Raw genomic sequence first — 15,579 nt, 5'->3', positions numbered from 1 at the left:
TCTCATTACATAAGCCCTTAGCGGATAGTCATGACCATGGACTGTAGCCTGCCAAGCTATCTTCCCCAAGGCTGTCTGTACATGACCATTTGCGAGTGAAAATGACTGTCCCCTACTTGACTGCATAACTTCATTGGGTGACAATTGCTGCCAACAGGATTCTTGTACTATTGAATAAGTGCTTCCGGTGTCTAGAATTGCTTGATATTGATGGCCTTTTATGGTTATGGGTAAAGTTAATGTAGACATCGGCTTTCCATCATGTTCTGAAAAGACTGCAATATGCGGGTTAAATGGTCGTCCTTTTGAGTTCCTATTTGCTTCAGCAGACTTAGGGGAGTTTTCTTGATGCCTTTGCCTCCAGAAAGCTCTCTCTGCCGCAATATCTCTCTCTATGAGTGTTCCTACCCGTACTAGCTCATCCACTGTAGTTGCAGTACCTCGTAAAATACTAGCTATTTTTGGATTACAGTTCCGAAGTGTTGCTTGAAGGATTTCACGTTCTGTCATCGCTGGTTTCAACCTCAAACATAGCGCTCGGTACTGGTATGCAAATGTCCGGATGCTCTCATCAACTCCTTGTTTCCGTTCTCTTATTCTTCTCTCCACTTCAACCTCGTGATCTTCAGATAAAAAGGATTGAAGAAAAGCAGACTTAAACTGTGCCCAAGTTTTTACTTTCTTCTTTTCTGCCAACCACCAGTCTTTAGCTGTGTATGTTAATACAGAAGGAAGCATGGATAATATTTCCCCATCATTCAAAGGTTGCATAGCTAGATACTCATCACATCGCTCCAGATACGTAATGGGATCCTCTCCATCCAAACTTCCGAACTTTGGAAATTCTAATTTGACAGGGGTCTGACAGTGCATCGGTCTGAAGGAACTATGGGTTACTCCAGTGTGGTTAAAATTTGGGGTAGAAGTGGCTCCCTCAGAAGACTGAATCAAAGATCTCAACTGGCTATCTCTCCGTTTCAGGCAATCTATAGTTGCTTTTTCCAAATCCTGGACCTTAGCTTCCAATGTGACTTTTACTCGCCCGCATCCAGCCTCCAGTTTAGCAGATAAAGAGTCTTCTAACTGCTGTATCTCTGTATGATGATCTTGATGCAAATTTAAAATATGTTGCAACTGATTTTCAATGGCAGTCATGCGATTACTTTGCACATCTAACTGGTATTGTATATCTTTAAAGTGTATATTAGAGGATCCTTCCCAACCCTCCATTTTACATTCAATTTTATGCATTCTTGCGGCCAAACAGTCATCATCTTCGTTGGGAGGAGGAGGAGGAGGCAACAAAGAATCATCAAAATCATATTCTTGTTCTAGATCTTCCTGATCATTTTCCAGATACAAATTACTAAGAGAATGAATAAGGTCTCTGACAGGCTCACGACGTGTAGTGAAAGGTGCTGAAGAATAGTCTGGACTTAAAGGATCATTTCCCCCTGTCTCTCTTTGTGAGAAAGCCATTTTGCAACCAACAACCCCTTTAAGTAATCTTAATTCTAAAGACCCAAAGTAAATGAAATGTAAAGATACCTCAAACTATGGTCACAATAAAACACTTGTGTAGAATGGCTCATTGCAAATAGAATTTATGTCTCTCTTCAAGATTCAACAAAATGTTGCTTCAAGTCCCTGTTTGGGCGCCATATTTTATGTAACATCTACTTTTAAGAAAGCTTGCTAAGAAAGATTGCTACATAATAAAGTGAGGGACCAGAGACTTCACATTTCAATGAGCCATGTGTATTATACCATAAATCAGCATTCAGGCAGTAACCATACAAAATACATGAGGCATTCATTTACAAGACAATAGGGCTAATTCAGCTCTTCCCAATAATGCTTTTGGTAGCCAAGAGTTCAGTCCTTAGAGTCCCACAAGTAACAAGAAACTGTACTTAAGCGCAGAGTGGAAGAGTTCACAATGGTCTGAATCCAAGTGTCCAAGCAGCGGTTGATACTAGGACAAACTGTAGTTCAAGGCACAAACAGCAGATGCCAAAGGTGTGATAGACAATTAATTCCATATTGGTCAAGGGTTTAGTTATAGATGAGTTGCTGCCTCATGCCTGCACGATGAACCCTCTGCATCAAACAAACAAACAAACTGAGTGCCACCATAACACATTTACATCTCATTTGCTGACACATCACCTAACATTACACATACAAACAAAGTACAAACTGAACACTTACGTTTGAGCATAGGAACCACAGGTTCCTCAAATCAGGGAAAAACATGACCACACTAGTAGGGAAGCTTCTCCATGTGCTTAACACATCCTTCCTTCCTTACTCTACTTCTTCTACCATTTTATGCTACTAGGAACCTTCCTTACTAGAGTACCCCCTAGTGGTAGAACGGAGTATTACACAGTACAGAGAGCTAATAAGACAAATGTAACTGCAAGCTGTTACAGTTGTAGGGCAAGCGAGCCATCTACTGAAAGAATGGGTTGGGTAGACTTATCTATGGTACCAAACTACAAGCTCTGAATGCGCTGTGTCCTCCAGGTTTTCGAGAAATAAATGAGTTAGAGAAAGCAGAAAACCGGATAATGCGGACAACCTTGACAACATTAAAGGGAAAAGATATCGCCTATGGGGTCAAACCCTGTTCCCTGTCGGCATCTGCTGAGAAAGGGAGTGGACACACTTTGCTGGAAAACTGAGAGTGCCCAATAGACATTGGAGATGCACCAGTTCTTGACACAAGAGATCAAGAATGAAAATACGTTGTGGCAAGAAGGTATGAATCAATTCCAGTGAAGGAGGCTTGATCACAGCTGCCAAAAATATGGAGCGCTTCACGGATTTGCGTGTCATCCTTTCGCAGGGGCCATGCTAATCTTCTCTGTATCGATCCAATTTTAGTATATGTGCTGCCTTAGCAAGCACGAGGCCAACTGTCCCGCTCAAGGAATATGTACCCCTCGGGTTCCAGCGAGCCATCACCAAGGTGGTAGGGCAAGCGAGCCATCTACTGAAAGAATGGGTTGGGTAGACTTATCTATGGTATCAAACTACAAGCTCTGAATGGGCTGTGTCCTCCAGGTTTTCGAGAAAGAAATGAGTTGGCGGAAAGCAGAAAACCGGATAATGCGGACAACCTTGACAACATTGAAGGGAAAAGATATCGCCTATGGGGTCAAACCCTGTTCCCTGTCGGCATCTGCTGAGAAAGGGAGTGGACACACTATGCTGGAAAACTGAGAGTGCCCTATAGACATTGGAGATGCACCAGTTCTTGACAAAAGAGATCAAGAATGAAACTAAATAGTGGTAGAAAGGTATGAATCAATTCCAGTGAAGGAGGCTTGATCACAGCTGCCAAAAATATGGAGCGCTTCACGGATTTGCGTGTCATCCTTTCGCTCTATGTCCCGCGATCTTCTCTGGATGCCGGCCAATCAGCAGCTCGTGCTGTCGAGCCTTTGTCGAGCGTTTTCAGTTTTGGGCCAATCAGAAAGCTCGGATTGTCGAGCGTTTTCAGTTATGGGCCAATCAGAAAGCTCGGATTGTCGAGCGTTTGTCGAGCGTTTTGGGCCAATCAACGGTTAGTATACTCAAGCTTTTGTCGAGCGTTTTGGGCCAATAAACGGTTAGTATACTCAAGCGTCATAGCAACCAACTCAAACGGAAGAGTGTGACGGTTACGACTGACTGAGTGAGTAAAACAAAAATAAATAGAATATTACGAATGTACAGACATTGTCTTCCCAGAGTACTTTTACAATGTACTGACATGGAATTTGTCGATGTATTATTACGTCTCTCCGTCGATCACTGGTTTTTATATTTAAAGAAACGTTAACGTATGTTAGTTAATTAACGTCAACGTCAGGCGTCCTGTTTACACATTTAAACAATATTTACACTTGTCTGATCAAAGATTTAATACGTTTTGAGAGATCGCTAACATGTAATGTAATGCAATCCATTGAAAATTAATGGGACAACATGTGGCGATCTCTGAAAACAAAATTAAATTATGAAAAGACTATACATTTAGTATCTTTAGACCCTTAAGATTATAATATCACCACGTGAAATCAAATATAAAGTTTAAGTGTATCTTTTATGCATTAACAATAAGCCTGTTTATTTAATGGCTGCCAATGCACCCTGGGGTCATTATTTACCTGTTGATTATTAATTTGTTAACGTTAATATTTCAATAATAGTGAATGTGTAGTTCTTGTATATCATTAATCTTATGTGTGATAGTCCTGTTAATATGGCAATTAATATATAGCTGCTAGTTTAACCTGTAATGCTCATCTAATGCTGTGCTGTGCCATTTGTTGTTGAAGATATGTCTTTAGCAAATTTAAAATTCACGGCCTCGCAGCAGCTTATCCTGCGGGCCTCTGATGAGGCGTTGGCCTTCATCGCCTCTAAGGGGCCACGCGGGACCGCCGCTGCTGCGAGGGCCAAGAAGCCGGAGGAGGTGGAGAAGGAGGCCCAAGCCCACGTCGTCTCCAAGGGCGGTGACCCTGGTGACCCCATGCTGGTGCTGGGCTGCCACAGCATCCAGTTTGGGAAGTACCAGGGTCAAACTTTCCGTTGGCTCCTGGAGAACGACGTGGGCTACATCACGCAGTTGGTTGCCAGCCACCAGCGGGAGCGGGAGAAAAGTGCCTCCGACAGCCCCCTTATGGCCAACAAGGACGCACTCGCCCGGTACTCGTGCGCCCACCCTGCTTTTGTGGAGCAGCTGAGGTTCCACCGGGTGCACGAGGAGGCCCGGGCCCGTGCCACTCAGCCCGGGTGTGAGGGCGAGGCGCTTGTTGGCTTTGGGGACTTCAAGGAGGCCACCCTGAAGGACCTGTACGAGTCTACAGGAAAAAAGCAGAAGAAGTAAGTCCAGTTGTGGTGAAGGGCAGGGTGCTGTGACTTGTTGATATGCGTGTTAATCTTTGATCATTGTCTTGCAGCTTTGTCAAGTGGCTTCGGCGGAAGATACCGCAGCCTGGGACCTCAATGGACGCCGCCAGGAAGTACATCCTGGGCCGAGACAAGGAGCAGTCGGCAGAGGTGGCTGCTACCCCCCCACCTCTGAGCAGCAGCAGCAGCAGCAGTGGCCCCAGCAAGGCTGCTGCTTCCACCGGGCTGCCGCCACGCAAGCCGACCGCTCCCATGTTCTCGGCCCTACTGGGAAGGCGTCCAATGGCCCCAGGTGAGCTGCAGGCCAAGGTCAGGAAGCTGATGACCACACCAGCACGGCCTGCAGTTCCAGGTATATCTCTTTCTTTCTCTTTAACACAACAGTGGTTCGGTGTAAAGGATTAACTAACCATTGCCCTCCCACCCCACAGCGGTGTCTACATCCGCCAGAGACCAGCGCCCCTCGGTTCCGCCGCCTTCCCCCCCCACAGAGGTGACGGACGAGGAACTGGTCCAGATGGCCACTGACTTAGAAACGGGTAATTGGCACCACACTGGACGTGTCACACTGCAACATTTGCCCTCAATATATATTGTTCTGGCAGTATTTTAGCATTAACTGTAATGGTTTCATTTACTGGTCTCTACAGCTGATGCTTGAAGATCAAAGGTAAGTTTGGAAGGTAATGTAGCCGTCTTTGTCGGTGGTAGATGTGTAGAACGTAGTGGTAATGTAGATTTGCTTCACTTGGCCCTGCTTCACCTCTCAACATCCACCTTGTAGCACTAAACCATCTGCTCTATCACTGGCATGCTGTATGTCATCTATTCACTTGCATGCTACACACCATTTAATTACTGGTATGCTGCACGTCATCTAATCACTGGCATGCTGCACGTCTCACTTAGTCTTGCCTGCCTGTGGCTGATGCCATTTTGTTGTGTGTGTGTGTGTGTGTGTGTGTGTGTGAATGTGTCTGCAGCTCACGTACAGGTCCTTCAGACGCTCCCGCTGGTGGTGAGGCCTCCATCCCCACCTCCTCCGGCACTGTCCTACATCCCTCCCCCACCACCACCACCACCTCAAGTTGCGGCTGCTCCACCTAGCCTCGCGTTTCCTGCGCGGGCTCCGGCGTTGACCAGGGAGGAGCCCTGTCGCGTCTCCGTGGAGGAGACGCCATCCGGGGAGGCCACCCTGGCACCAGCGCTGGCAAAGAGGAAGAGGAAGGAGAGGAAAGTGGAGCAGCCCGCAACACCCACTCCTGCTTCGGCTGAGGTACAAACACACGCTCACACACCTGGCCCGTACTCATGGACGGCACAACTCAGTGAAGTTGACTGTCAATCTGCATGTAGCACCTCCTCTCAGCCTCCTGACTGTTTGTTTGTTTGGTTGTGTTCTTTTTTTTTTCTCACAGTCCCGGTTGCCTGAGAGCTGGCGGACAGCTCTCACCGTGGAAGAGCAGGAGTGGATCGGCCGGGAGCTGTTCAAGCCAGACAGCGAGGGGAGGACCAAACTCACCACAGACCTCAAGCTGTGGTGGGACCCTCCTCAGCCCCGGCCGAGTTACTCTCAGCCACCCGCCTCACCAGCTGCCTTCTTCGCGTGTCGGCTGTTCCTCTGGGTGCCCCTGCGTCTGTGGGGCGTCCGGCCGACATGCTGTAATAGGGCCCTCACAAAGTGTGGGCTCTACAGGACCATCCGGAGGGTCCTGGACATCGACGGCTGGTACTTGATGGCCACCGAGTACCTGGAGTGCCGTCGGTGTAAGAGGAAGGTAGCTGCCTGGTCGCAGGAGGTCGTGGGTCAGCTGGGTGAGGGGCATCGCGCCCTCTTCCCGGCAATCCTCACCTACAAGTAAGTATCTGTCTAAAAACCTTGTTGTGTCTGTGTGTGGCTCTTGTGTAACACATGATGTACTCCTCTCTGTAGACTTGCCTGCGACCGGCGGGTAATCATCCAGCTGCGTGAGCGTACTCGGGGGAACAGCGCCACGCAGCTGTACAAAAAACTCTGTGAGGCACACACAGAGGCCTGGATGCGGCGGTCCATACACTACCTCAGCGTCATGGAGCCCTTCACGTCGCAGGGTGTCGTGCGCATGTGCACCCCACCACCAAAACCGCCACCCGTGCCCCAGTACGCGTGGCTGTTATTGGTGTACTGCCACGACATCCTCTCCCGCCTGGAGGACGTGAAGGCCCGGGTCACCTCCGTCTTTGGTAGGGTTTTGAAGATGGACTCTACCAAGAAGGTAAATGTGGTGCTATATATGTATATACACTATATAGTTTGTACTATTATCGACATACATACTAATTTAACACGCGCTCACTCGACATACATACTAATATAAATACTAATATATATACTAATATATATATATATATATATATATATATATATATAAATAAGTGTGGTGTGGAGTATCATGCTCTGGCTATGTGCGTGCAGCCTTACTGAGATGCTTTATCCTTTAAAACAGGTGACCCGGAAGCTCTCCGGTGCTGCCGCCCAGACCGCAGCATGGGCAACGAACGTCGGCAACGAGCACGGACAGGTGCTCATGTCCGTGCTCACGGACACCGAAGGTGCCGGCCTGTTGCCCATGGCTGAGGGGTTGATGCGGCGGTATCGGGACGCTGGGGTGGAGCCGCCTCAGCTCCTCTACGTCGACCGGGACTGTTGTTCGTCCCACGGGAGATCCAAGGCAGCTGACGTGTTCGGGAAGTGGGACAAGCTGGTGGTCCGGCTGGACATCTGGCACCTGATGCGCCGTTTTGCGTCAGGTGTGTTGTGGCAATAACAATAATTAAACAAATAGCATTTCAGTAAGAGACATCATGGTTCCATAACTTTTGATATAACATGCATTTTTCCATAACAGGTGTCACCACCGAGAGCCACCAGCTGTATAAACCCTTCCTGCAGCAGCTGTCTTCGTGCATCTTCCTGTGGGACCCAGAGGACACAGCCCGGTTGCTCAAAGCTACGAAGAGGATGCTTGAGGCGCAGGGGATGACCTTCTCGTCCGACGCCGGAGTGTGGAGGCACGTCAGCCGCAAGAACATGGCTCTCCATTGCCGTCGCCGCACGCGTGGAGCGGCGGAGACGGAGCGGCTGATCGGTGACCTCCTGGAAACCTTCGGCGGTGCCAGCGGACGAGACACCATGGGGATTTCCCTGCTGGACCAAGACCGCATCCAGAAGATCTGGAAGGAGCAGCGGCGCCACCTCCAGTGCATCCAGGACCCGCCGGGCGTGGAGCTGTACACTGAGACCGGCAGGATGACCAAGGGGGGGATCAGCCTGCCGGTGTACCGTTGTGCACGAGGCTCCACGTCCCTGGAGTCGTTCCACCTGCATCTCAACCGCTTCATTCCAGGTAGACCACACGTTTCACTGTCACGTCAATCTTTCACTGTCATTGACTCGCTGTCGTTCACATTGTGTGCACTGAATAAACTGCTAAACAGATCTGTGTTCCTCCGCAGGAGAAAGTGCCAATCCCTGGCACTTCCAGGCATTTCTCCTGGAGGGGTTGACGCGGTGGAACACAGACAGGGCGGCGTCCGTGGCACAGGAGGGACGGCCGCTGCTCCGCTCCTACAATGGCCCCCTGCAGCACTCTCTTGATCAGCTCAGCCAAAGGGTGCTTGGCGTGAGTGTGGTCAAGGATTACACCAAGCCCAGGGAGTACACTGGTAAGAACACTCAAGCCACCGCGCTTACACGTGTCCACACTGAATGATACTTGTACCTGACTGACTGTTGTTGTACTTCAGGGGAACTCATCGGCATCGAGTACCTGTACTCCCAGACGGGCAGAGTGCTGCAGGACGTCAGCTTGGACCCTGACATTCCGGACGCGGGGGGGGACGTTCCCCATCTCGTCGAGGATGACGAGCTCGCCGACGGCCAGGAGGTGGATGACCTCACCCTCCACGTGCCTGGCGAGTTCCTAGATCCTCTGACGGACCCGCGGTCAGGGCGACCGGCTGACGCACCCGCGCCCGAGCCATCCAGTCCGACCGGTGCCCCCGAGCCCGCACCCCACTCCTCCGGCCGGTCCTCGCCAGAGCCTCAGCAGGCTGCTGAGGTAAGCACGACTGTAGTGCATCCCGCATCACCAAAAACGGCGCTTGCTCTGTTCTATCCAACTGACTTATTTCTTTCTCCATTTTTCCGTGTGTCTGCAGGACTACAGAGGACCAGATGACCAGCCAGGGTACCTGGCCGTGGTCCAGTTGGCCACGGCCTTGGTGGGGTTGCGTCACGACCCGGCCTTGTCCGAGGGGAGGGTAGATGAGCTTATCAGGCTCTACGAGGCCCTGTCACCGTACGACAGGGCCCGAGTAGTTTACCCTCCCCGCTACAGGGACAGGCCAGCTCAGGGGCGCTTCATGGCAGCGAAGCCAAGCCGCACCAGTATACCTGGTGTGGAAAGCTTGAGGCGGTAAGGCTACACTTCCATCATACATATCCCTGATGTACACACCAGCTGCTCTATGTAATGTTGCCCATTATCTTGCTCATATCTGTCATTGTTTTTGTCCATTGTCCACAGCTGCCTGGTCGGAGAGACCTCTGGACCTGCCAGCAGTCCCAGCGCAAGCCGGCTGGTAGAGGCAGTATGCGCCCAGCTCTGCCGCTTGATCCCCTCGGGCAGCCGTGCACACGGTGCCCGGAGGTCGCGGTGGGAGAGCATACTGCTTCGGTACCAGCACATCCGGGACCTTGTGCTGGGCCACCAGAGGCTGATGGCTCGGGCGCCCATTCAGCTCTTTGAGCTGAATGCCAGGACCCTCTCGCTGTGGTATGTTTGATGCTTTTGATGGTATTGATGAATTGCATGCTCTTAAAATTGTACATGTAACTAAAATACTATGTTGAAATCCGTTCTCAGGTTCACCAGGACGCAGCGGGAGAAGGAGAGGACTGTGCTCACTTCAGGCGTTGCAGCAGAGGGACGACCACCGGCGGCGGCAGCGGGCTCGGCGACGGGCCCAACAGCAGCGGCGGATCGTCCTCCGGCAGCAGCAACAGGCCAGGCGACGACAGCAGCGCCAAGGGTGGTGGGACCTCCGGCAGCAGCACCGGCTGTGGCAGCACCGGTGCCTGTTTTGCCAGCGCCAGTGCGCCCACTGGCGCCTTTACCGCCTGCCCCCTCAGCTGTTGTCCTGGCCATACCACCAGCTGCTGCGGCTGCAACAGGACCTTTTTCGATGACACAGCCTCTCTTTCTGGACCTCTCACTGCCCCAGCAGAGCGTAAGGGTGCTCCCCATACCTACGCTCCCTCGGACAACGCCAGCTCCACACATCCTCCCTCTGCCTCTGGCCGCCGCACATCACGCCGGCCCTCTGCCTGCACTGCAGCTGCTGCCAGGACAGCAAGGACAACAAGCAGTGCAGGCAGCACCTCCTGCTCCCCCTCCTCAGCCTCGCTCTGTGTACAAAACTGAGTGGCTGAGGAGGAAGAGGGCTGAGCAGAGGGCAGCAGCAGGAGCAGGAGCAGTCGTTGCTGCCCGGGCCGGCATGCCACAAGAACAAAAGCGCAGGACATGCGGCCAGCCAAAGCGGAGGGAGACTGGACACACCCGCTACGGCAATGTACATTTTTGCTCTGCCGCCGCAGCGGGTAAGAGTGTGGAGGAGTGGCTGAGGGAGATGAAGGACAAGGAAAAGGGTCGAGCCCCGGACTGATTTTGCATTCTCGCTGGGGCAGGTGTATATAGTTGTTTGTGTTTTTTTTGTTTGTTTATTTTTAAAGACATTGACTTTACCCTCCACATGGACCGGGACCTTGCCGCGGTGTGGAGGCTTCTTACAAACACCGGTCCACACCTGTCACAATTTTTCTACAGCACAGTGACACTATGCTTGAAAAAACATTGTGTATCCCATTCACACCTGTATAACATTGCCATGCCTTTGTACTATACTGATTCTTTGCACTGACAAGTTTTATAGGCCTATACTGTGTGTCTTCATCACATGGCTTAAGAAAAAGAAAAGATAACATTGTCTGTCCCATTCACACCTGTATAACACATTGTCATGCATTTGTGCTGTTATGATTTTATGCGCTGACAAGTTATATAGGTCTTTTGGACATGTGGGTATGTTGAACAATGTGGTCATTGTCTTTGGAGTTACGTTGCACTGGCTTTGTTGCCGCCGCGTTGGTACTTCACACTGTATGCTGCTGCGTTATGTATCCATGCATGTCTGTAATGAGCCCTTATATTATATCAATGCCACTGTTCTGCATCAATACCACTGTCTGCATCAATACCACTGTTCTCAATACCACTGTCTGCATCAATACCACTGTCTGCATCAATACCACTGTCTGCATCAATACCACTGTCTGCATCAATACCACTGTTCTCAATACCACTGTCTGCATCAATACCACTGTCTGCATCAATACCACTGTTCTCAATACCACTGTCTGCATCAATACCACTGTCTGCATCAATACCACTGTTCTCAATACCACTGTCTGCATCAATACCACTGTTCTCAATACCACTGTTCTCAATACCACTGTTCTGCATCAATACCACTGTCTGCATCAATACCACTGTCTGCATCAATACCACTGTTCTCAATACCACTGTCTGCATCAATACCACTGTTCTCAATACCACTGTTCTGCATCAATACCACTGTCTGCATCAATACCACTGTTCTCAATACCACTGTTCTCAATACCACTGTTCTGCATCAATACCACTGTCTGCATCAATACCACTGTTCTCAATACCACTGTCTGCATCAATACCACTGTTCTCAATACCACTGTCTGCATCAATACCACTGTCTGCATCAATACCACTGTTCTCAATACCACTGTCTGCATCAATACCACTGTCTGCATCAATACCACTGTTCTGCATCAATACCACTGTTCTGCATCAATACCACTGTTCTCAATACCACTGTTTTATTGTATTGTATTGTATTTTGAAATAAATAATCTATTTCACACTGTAGTCTACTGCTGCTGCTGTTTGGTGTTTTCTGCATCTATACAATCATCATCAACTGATATGTTATTGATAAATTTTATTTAAATATCAAAAAAATATTTCAATATACATACATACATACATACATACATACATACATATATATATATATATATATATATATATATATATATATATATATAAATAATGTGCAGAAAAAGGTGAAACAATATAAATACAATATGTTCAACAACAAATTTTAATATCTATCCAGAAAAGGGTGAAACAATATAAAAAGGTTAGACAATGTGAATACAATATATTATTTAACATACATGTTAATGTCTATGCAGAAAAAGGTGAAACAATATAAATACAATATAATGTTTAACACAAATATAATGTTTAACACAACAGATTTTAATATCTATGCAGAAAAAGGTTAAACAAATAATACACGTCATGTTACCTTAACGTATACACATGAAATAGGCATGATATATGTAAAAAAATAATGTTTGATATTTGTGCTTCGGGCGGGATTCGATCCTACGTTTTGATGGTCTCGTTTGTACCTCGTTTGTGCGACTGGGCATGCGCGAAGGCGCTAATGCGCCTGCGCACAAACAGAGAAAAATGATGGGGAAGCTTTTCGCAGGGGCCATGCTAATCTTCTCTGTATCGATCCAATTTTAGTATATGTGCTGCCTTAGCAAGCACGAGGCCAACTGTCCCGCTCAAGGAATATGTACCCCTCGGGTTCCAGCGAGCCATCACCAAGGTGGTAGGGCAAGCGAGCCATCTACTGAAAGAATGGGTTGGGTAGACTTATCTATGGTATCAAACTACAAGCTCTGAATGGGCTGTGTCCTCCAGGTTTTCGAGAAAGAAATGAGTTGGCGGAAAGCAGAAAACCGGATAATGCGGACAACCTTGACAACATTGAAGGGAAAAGATATCGCCTATGGGGTCAAACCCTGTTCCCTGTCGGCATCTGCTGAGAAAGGGAGTGGACACACTTTGCTGGAAAACTGAGAGTGCCCTATAGACATTGGAGATGCACCAGTTCTTGACACAAGAGATCAAGAATGAAAATACGTTGTGGCAAGAAGGTATGAATCAATTCCAGTGAAGGAGGCTTGATCACAGCTGCCAAAAATATGGAGCGCTTCACGGATTTGCGTGTCATCCTTTCGCAGGGGCCATGCTAATCTTCTCTGTATCGATCCAATTTTAGTATATGTGCTGCCTTAGCAAGCACAAGGCCAACTGTCTCGCTCAAGGAATATGTACCCCTCGGGTTCCAGCGAGCCATCACCAAGGTGGTAGGGCAAGCGAGCCATCTACTGAAAGAATGGGTTGGGTAGACTTATCTATGGTACCAAACTACAAGCTCTGAATGCGCTGTGTCCTCCAGGTTTTCGAGAAATAAATGAGTTAGAGAAAGCAGAAAACCGGATAATGCGGACAACCTTGACAACATTGAAGGGAAAAGATATCGCCTATGGGGTCAAACCCTGTTCCCTGTCGGCATCTGCTGAGAAAGGGAGTGGACACACTATGCTGGAAAACTGAGAGTGCCCAATAGACATTGGAGATGCACCAGTTCTTGACAAAAGAGATCAAGAATGAAACTAAATAGTGGTAGAAAGGTATGAATCAATTCCAGTGAAGGAGGCTTGATCACAGCTGCCAAAAATATGGAGCGCTTCACGGATTTGCGTGTCATCCTTTCGCAGGGGCCATGCTAATCTTCTCTGTATCGATCCAATTTTAGTATATGTGCTGCCTTAGCAAGCACGAGGCCAACTGTCCCACTCAAGGAATATGTACCCCTCGGGTTCCAGCGAGCCATCACCAAGGTGGTAGGGCAAGCGAGCCATCTACTGAAAGAATGGATTGGGTAGACTTATCTATGGTATCAAACTACAAGCTCTGAATGGGCTGTGTCCTCCAGGTTTTCGAGAAAGAAATGAGTTGGCGGAAAGCAGAAAACCGGATAATGCGGACAACCTTGACAACATTGAAGGGAAAAGATATCGCCTATGGGGTCAAACCCTGTTCCCTGTCGGCATCTGCTGAGAAAGGGAGTGGACACACTTTGCTGGAAAACTGAGAGTGCCCTATAGACATTGGAGATGCACCAGTTCTTGACACAAGAGTTCAAGAATGAAAATACGTTGTGGCAAGAAGGTATGAATCAATTCCAGTGAAGGAGGCTTGATCACAGCTGCCAAAAATATGGAGCGCTTCACGGATTTGCGTGTCATCCTTTCGCAGGGGCCATGCTAATCTTCTCTGTATCGATCCAATTTTAGTATATGTGCTGCCTTAGCAAGCACGAGGCCAACTGTCCCGCTCAAGGAATATGTACCCCTCGGGTTCCAGCGAGCCATCACCAAGGTGGTAGGGCAAGCGAGCCATCTACTGAAAGAATGGGTTGGGTAGACTTATCTATGGTACCAAACTACAAGCTCTGAATGCGCTGTGTCTTCCAGGTTTTCGAGAAAGAAATGAGTTAGAGAAAGCAGAAAACCGGATAATGCGGACAACCTTGACAACATTGAAGGGAAAAGATATCGCCTATGGGGTCAAACCCTGTTCCCTGTCGGCATCTGCTGAGAAAGGGAGTGGACACACTTTGCTGGAAAACTGAGAGTGCCCTATAGACATTGGAGATGCACCAGTTCTTGACACAAGAGATCAAGAATGAAAATACGTTGTGGCAGAAGGTATGAATCAATTCCAGTGAAGGAGGCTTGATCACAGCTGCCAAAAAAATGGAGCGCTTCACGGATTTGCGTGTCATCCTTTCGCAGGGGCCATGCTAATCTTCTCTGTATCGATCCAATTTTAGTATATGTGCTGCCTTAGCAAGCACGAGACCAACTGTCCCGCTCAAGGAATATGTACCCCTCGGGTTCCAGTGAGCCATCACCAAGGTGGTAGGGCAAGCGAGCCATCTACTGAAAGAATGGGTTGGGTAGACTTATCTATGGTATCAAACTACAAGCTCTGAATGGGCTGTGTCCTCCAGGTTTTCGAGAAAGAAATGAGTTGGCGGAAAGCAGAAAACCGGATAATGCGGACAACCTTGACAACATTGAAGGGAAAAGATATCGCCTATGAGGTCAAACCCTGTTCCCTGTCGGCATCTGCTGAGAAAGGGAGTGGACACACTTTGCTGGAAAACTGAGAGTGCCCTATAGACATTGGAGATGCACCAGTTCTTGACACAAGAGATCAAGAATGAAACTAAATAGTGGTAGAAAGGTATGAATCAATTCCAGTGAAGGAGGCTTGATCACAGCTGCCAAAAATATGGAGCGCTTCACGGATTTACGTGTCATCCTTTCGCAGGGGCCATGCTAATCTTCTCTGTATCGATCCAATTTTAGTATATGTGCTGCCTTAGCAAGCACGAGGCCAACTGTCCCGCTCAAGGAATATGTACCCCTCGGGTTCCAGCGAGCCATCACCAAGGTGGTAGGGCAAGCGAGCCAACTACTGAAAGAATGGGTTGGGTAGACTTATCTATGGTATCAAACTACAAGCTCTGAATGGGCTGTGTCCTCCAGGTTTTCGAGAAAGAAATGAGTTGGCGGAAAGCAGAAAACCGGATAATGCGGACAACCTTGACAACATTGAAGGGAAAAGATATCGCCTATGGGGTCAAACCCTGTTCCCTGTCGGCATCTGC

General features: G+C 48.5%; 3 protein-coding genes, 1 long non-coding RNA gene, 6 other non-coding genes and 1 pseudogene across 10 annotated transcripts; 3 read left to right on the top strand and 8 right to left on the bottom strand.

The window, feature by feature from the left end:
• Positions 1 to 1,736: 1,736 nt before the first annotated feature.
• On the bottom strand, positions 1,737 to 2,400 carry LOC120461320 (uncharacterized). The gene is made up of 2 exons (XR_005618128.2): positions 2,212 to 2,400; positions 1,737 to 2,100 (listed from the first exon to the last, which is right to left on the bottom strand). It is a non-coding gene; the product is annotated as an uncharacterized LOC120461320 (long non-coding RNA).
• A 406-nt stretch (positions 2,401 to 2,806) lies between these two features.
• Positions 2,807 to 2,913, bottom strand: LOC148995542 (U6 spliceosomal RNA). Its single transcript, XR_016161654.1, has one exon. It is a non-coding gene; the product is annotated as a U6 spliceosomal RNA (small nuclear RNA).
• A 404-nt stretch (positions 2,914 to 3,317) lies between these two features.
• On the top strand, positions 3,318 to 6,103 carry LOC148995541 (uncharacterized). Its single transcript, XM_089127919.1, has 4 exons — positions 3,318 to 4,875; positions 4,953 to 5,254; positions 5,334 to 5,441; positions 5,553 to 6,103. Exons 1-4 carry the CDS (start codon positions 4,331 to 4,333, stop codon positions 5,561 to 5,563), a joined length of 966 nt encoding a protein of 321 aa, XP_088984045.1. The 5' UTR covers positions 3,318 to 4,330; the 3' UTR covers positions 5,564 to 6,103.
• Positions 5,614 to 7,709, top strand: LOC148995540 (uncharacterized). The gene is made up of 5 exons (XM_089128075.1): positions 5,614 to 5,617; positions 5,886 to 6,178; positions 6,321 to 6,760; positions 6,836 to 7,157; positions 7,389 to 7,709. Exons 1-5 carry the CDS (start codon positions 5,614 to 5,616, stop codon positions 7,707 to 7,709), a joined length of 1,380 nt encoding a protein of 459 aa, XP_088984201.1.
• A 106-nt stretch (positions 7,710 to 7,815) lies between these two features.
• Positions 7,816 to 10,643, top strand: LOC148995539 (uncharacterized). The gene is made up of 6 exons (XM_089127914.1): positions 7,816 to 8,288; positions 8,398 to 8,607; positions 8,689 to 9,002; positions 9,103 to 9,359; positions 9,471 to 9,719; positions 9,810 to 10,643. Exons 1-6 carry the CDS (start codon positions 7,904 to 7,906, stop codon positions 10,606 to 10,608), a joined length of 2,214 nt encoding a protein of 737 aa, XP_088984040.1. The 5' UTR covers positions 7,816 to 7,903; the 3' UTR covers positions 10,609 to 10,643.
• A 1,858-nt stretch (positions 10,644 to 12,501) lies between these two features.
• On the bottom strand, positions 12,502 to 12,599 carry LOC148995538 (U6 spliceosomal RNA; annotated as a pseudogene).
• A 434-nt stretch (positions 12,600 to 13,033) lies between these two features.
• On the bottom strand, positions 13,034 to 13,140 carry LOC148995537 (U6 spliceosomal RNA). Its single transcript, XR_016161542.1, has one exon. It is a non-coding gene; the product is annotated as a U6 spliceosomal RNA (small nuclear RNA).
• Positions 13,141 to 13,573: 433 nt separating this feature from the next.
• Positions 13,574 to 13,680, bottom strand: LOC148995536 (U6 spliceosomal RNA). Its single transcript, XR_016161430.1, has one exon. It is a non-coding gene; the product is annotated as a U6 spliceosomal RNA (small nuclear RNA).
• A 434-nt stretch (positions 13,681 to 14,114) lies between these two features.
• Positions 14,115 to 14,221, bottom strand: LOC148995535 (U6 spliceosomal RNA). The gene has a single exon (XR_016161319.1). It is a non-coding gene; the product is annotated as a U6 spliceosomal RNA (small nuclear RNA).
• Positions 14,222 to 14,653: 432 nt separating this feature from the next.
• Positions 14,654 to 14,760, bottom strand: LOC148995534 (U6 spliceosomal RNA). Its single transcript, XR_016165003.1, has one exon. It is a non-coding gene; the product is annotated as a U6 spliceosomal RNA (small nuclear RNA).
• Positions 14,761 to 15,194: 434 nt separating this feature from the next.
• Positions 15,195 to 15,301, bottom strand: LOC148995533 (U6 spliceosomal RNA). Its single transcript, XR_016164914.1, has one exon. It is a non-coding gene; the product is annotated as a U6 spliceosomal RNA (small nuclear RNA).
• Between the last annotated feature and the right edge of the window lie 278 nt (positions 15,302 to 15,579).

Source organism: Pimephales promelas, chromosome 3 (assembly GCF_988280905.1).
Source record: "Pimephales promelas chromosome 3, fPimPro1.hap1.1, whole genome shotgun sequence".
Taxonomy (NCBI): Eukaryota; Metazoa; Chordata; class Actinopteri; order Cypriniformes; family Leuciscidae; genus Pimephales; species Pimephales promelas.
This window is presented reverse-complemented; position numbering and strand designations above follow the sequence as displayed.

Coding starts and splice junctions, on each gene's coding strand:
- LOC148995541 (XM_089127919.1), top strand. CDS start 4,331: ATGTCTTTAGCAAATTTAAAATTCACGGCCTCGCAGCAGCTTATCCTG. Junction 4,876..4,952: donor ACAGGAAAAAAGCAGAAGAA/GTAAGTCCAGTT, acceptor ATTGTCTTGCAG/CTTTGTCAAGTGGCTTCGGC. Junction 5,255..5,333: donor AGCACGGCCTGCAGTTCCAG/GTATATCTCTTT, acceptor CCCACCCCACAG/CGGTGTCTACATCCGCCAGA.
- LOC148995539 (XM_089127914.1), top strand. CDS start 7,904: ATGCTTGAGGCGCAGGGGATGACCTTCTCGTCCGACGCCGGAGTGTGG. Junction 9,003..9,102: donor AGCCTCAGCAGGCTGCTGAG/GTAAGCACGACT, acceptor GTGTGTCTGCAG/GACTACAGAGGACCAGATGA. Junction 9,360..9,470: donor GGTGTGGAAAGCTTGAGGCG/GTAAGGCTACAC, acceptor CATTGTCCACAG/CTGCCTGGTCGGAGAGACCT.
- LOC148995540 (XM_089128075.1), top strand. Junction 6,179..6,320: donor CCACTCCTGCTTCGGCTGAG/GTACAAACACAC, acceptor TTTTTCTCACAG/TCCCGGTTGCCTGAGAGCTG. Junction 6,761..6,835: donor CCGGCAATCCTCACCTACAA/GTAAGTATCTGT, acceptor TCCTCTCTGTAG/ACTTGCCTGCGACCGGCGGG.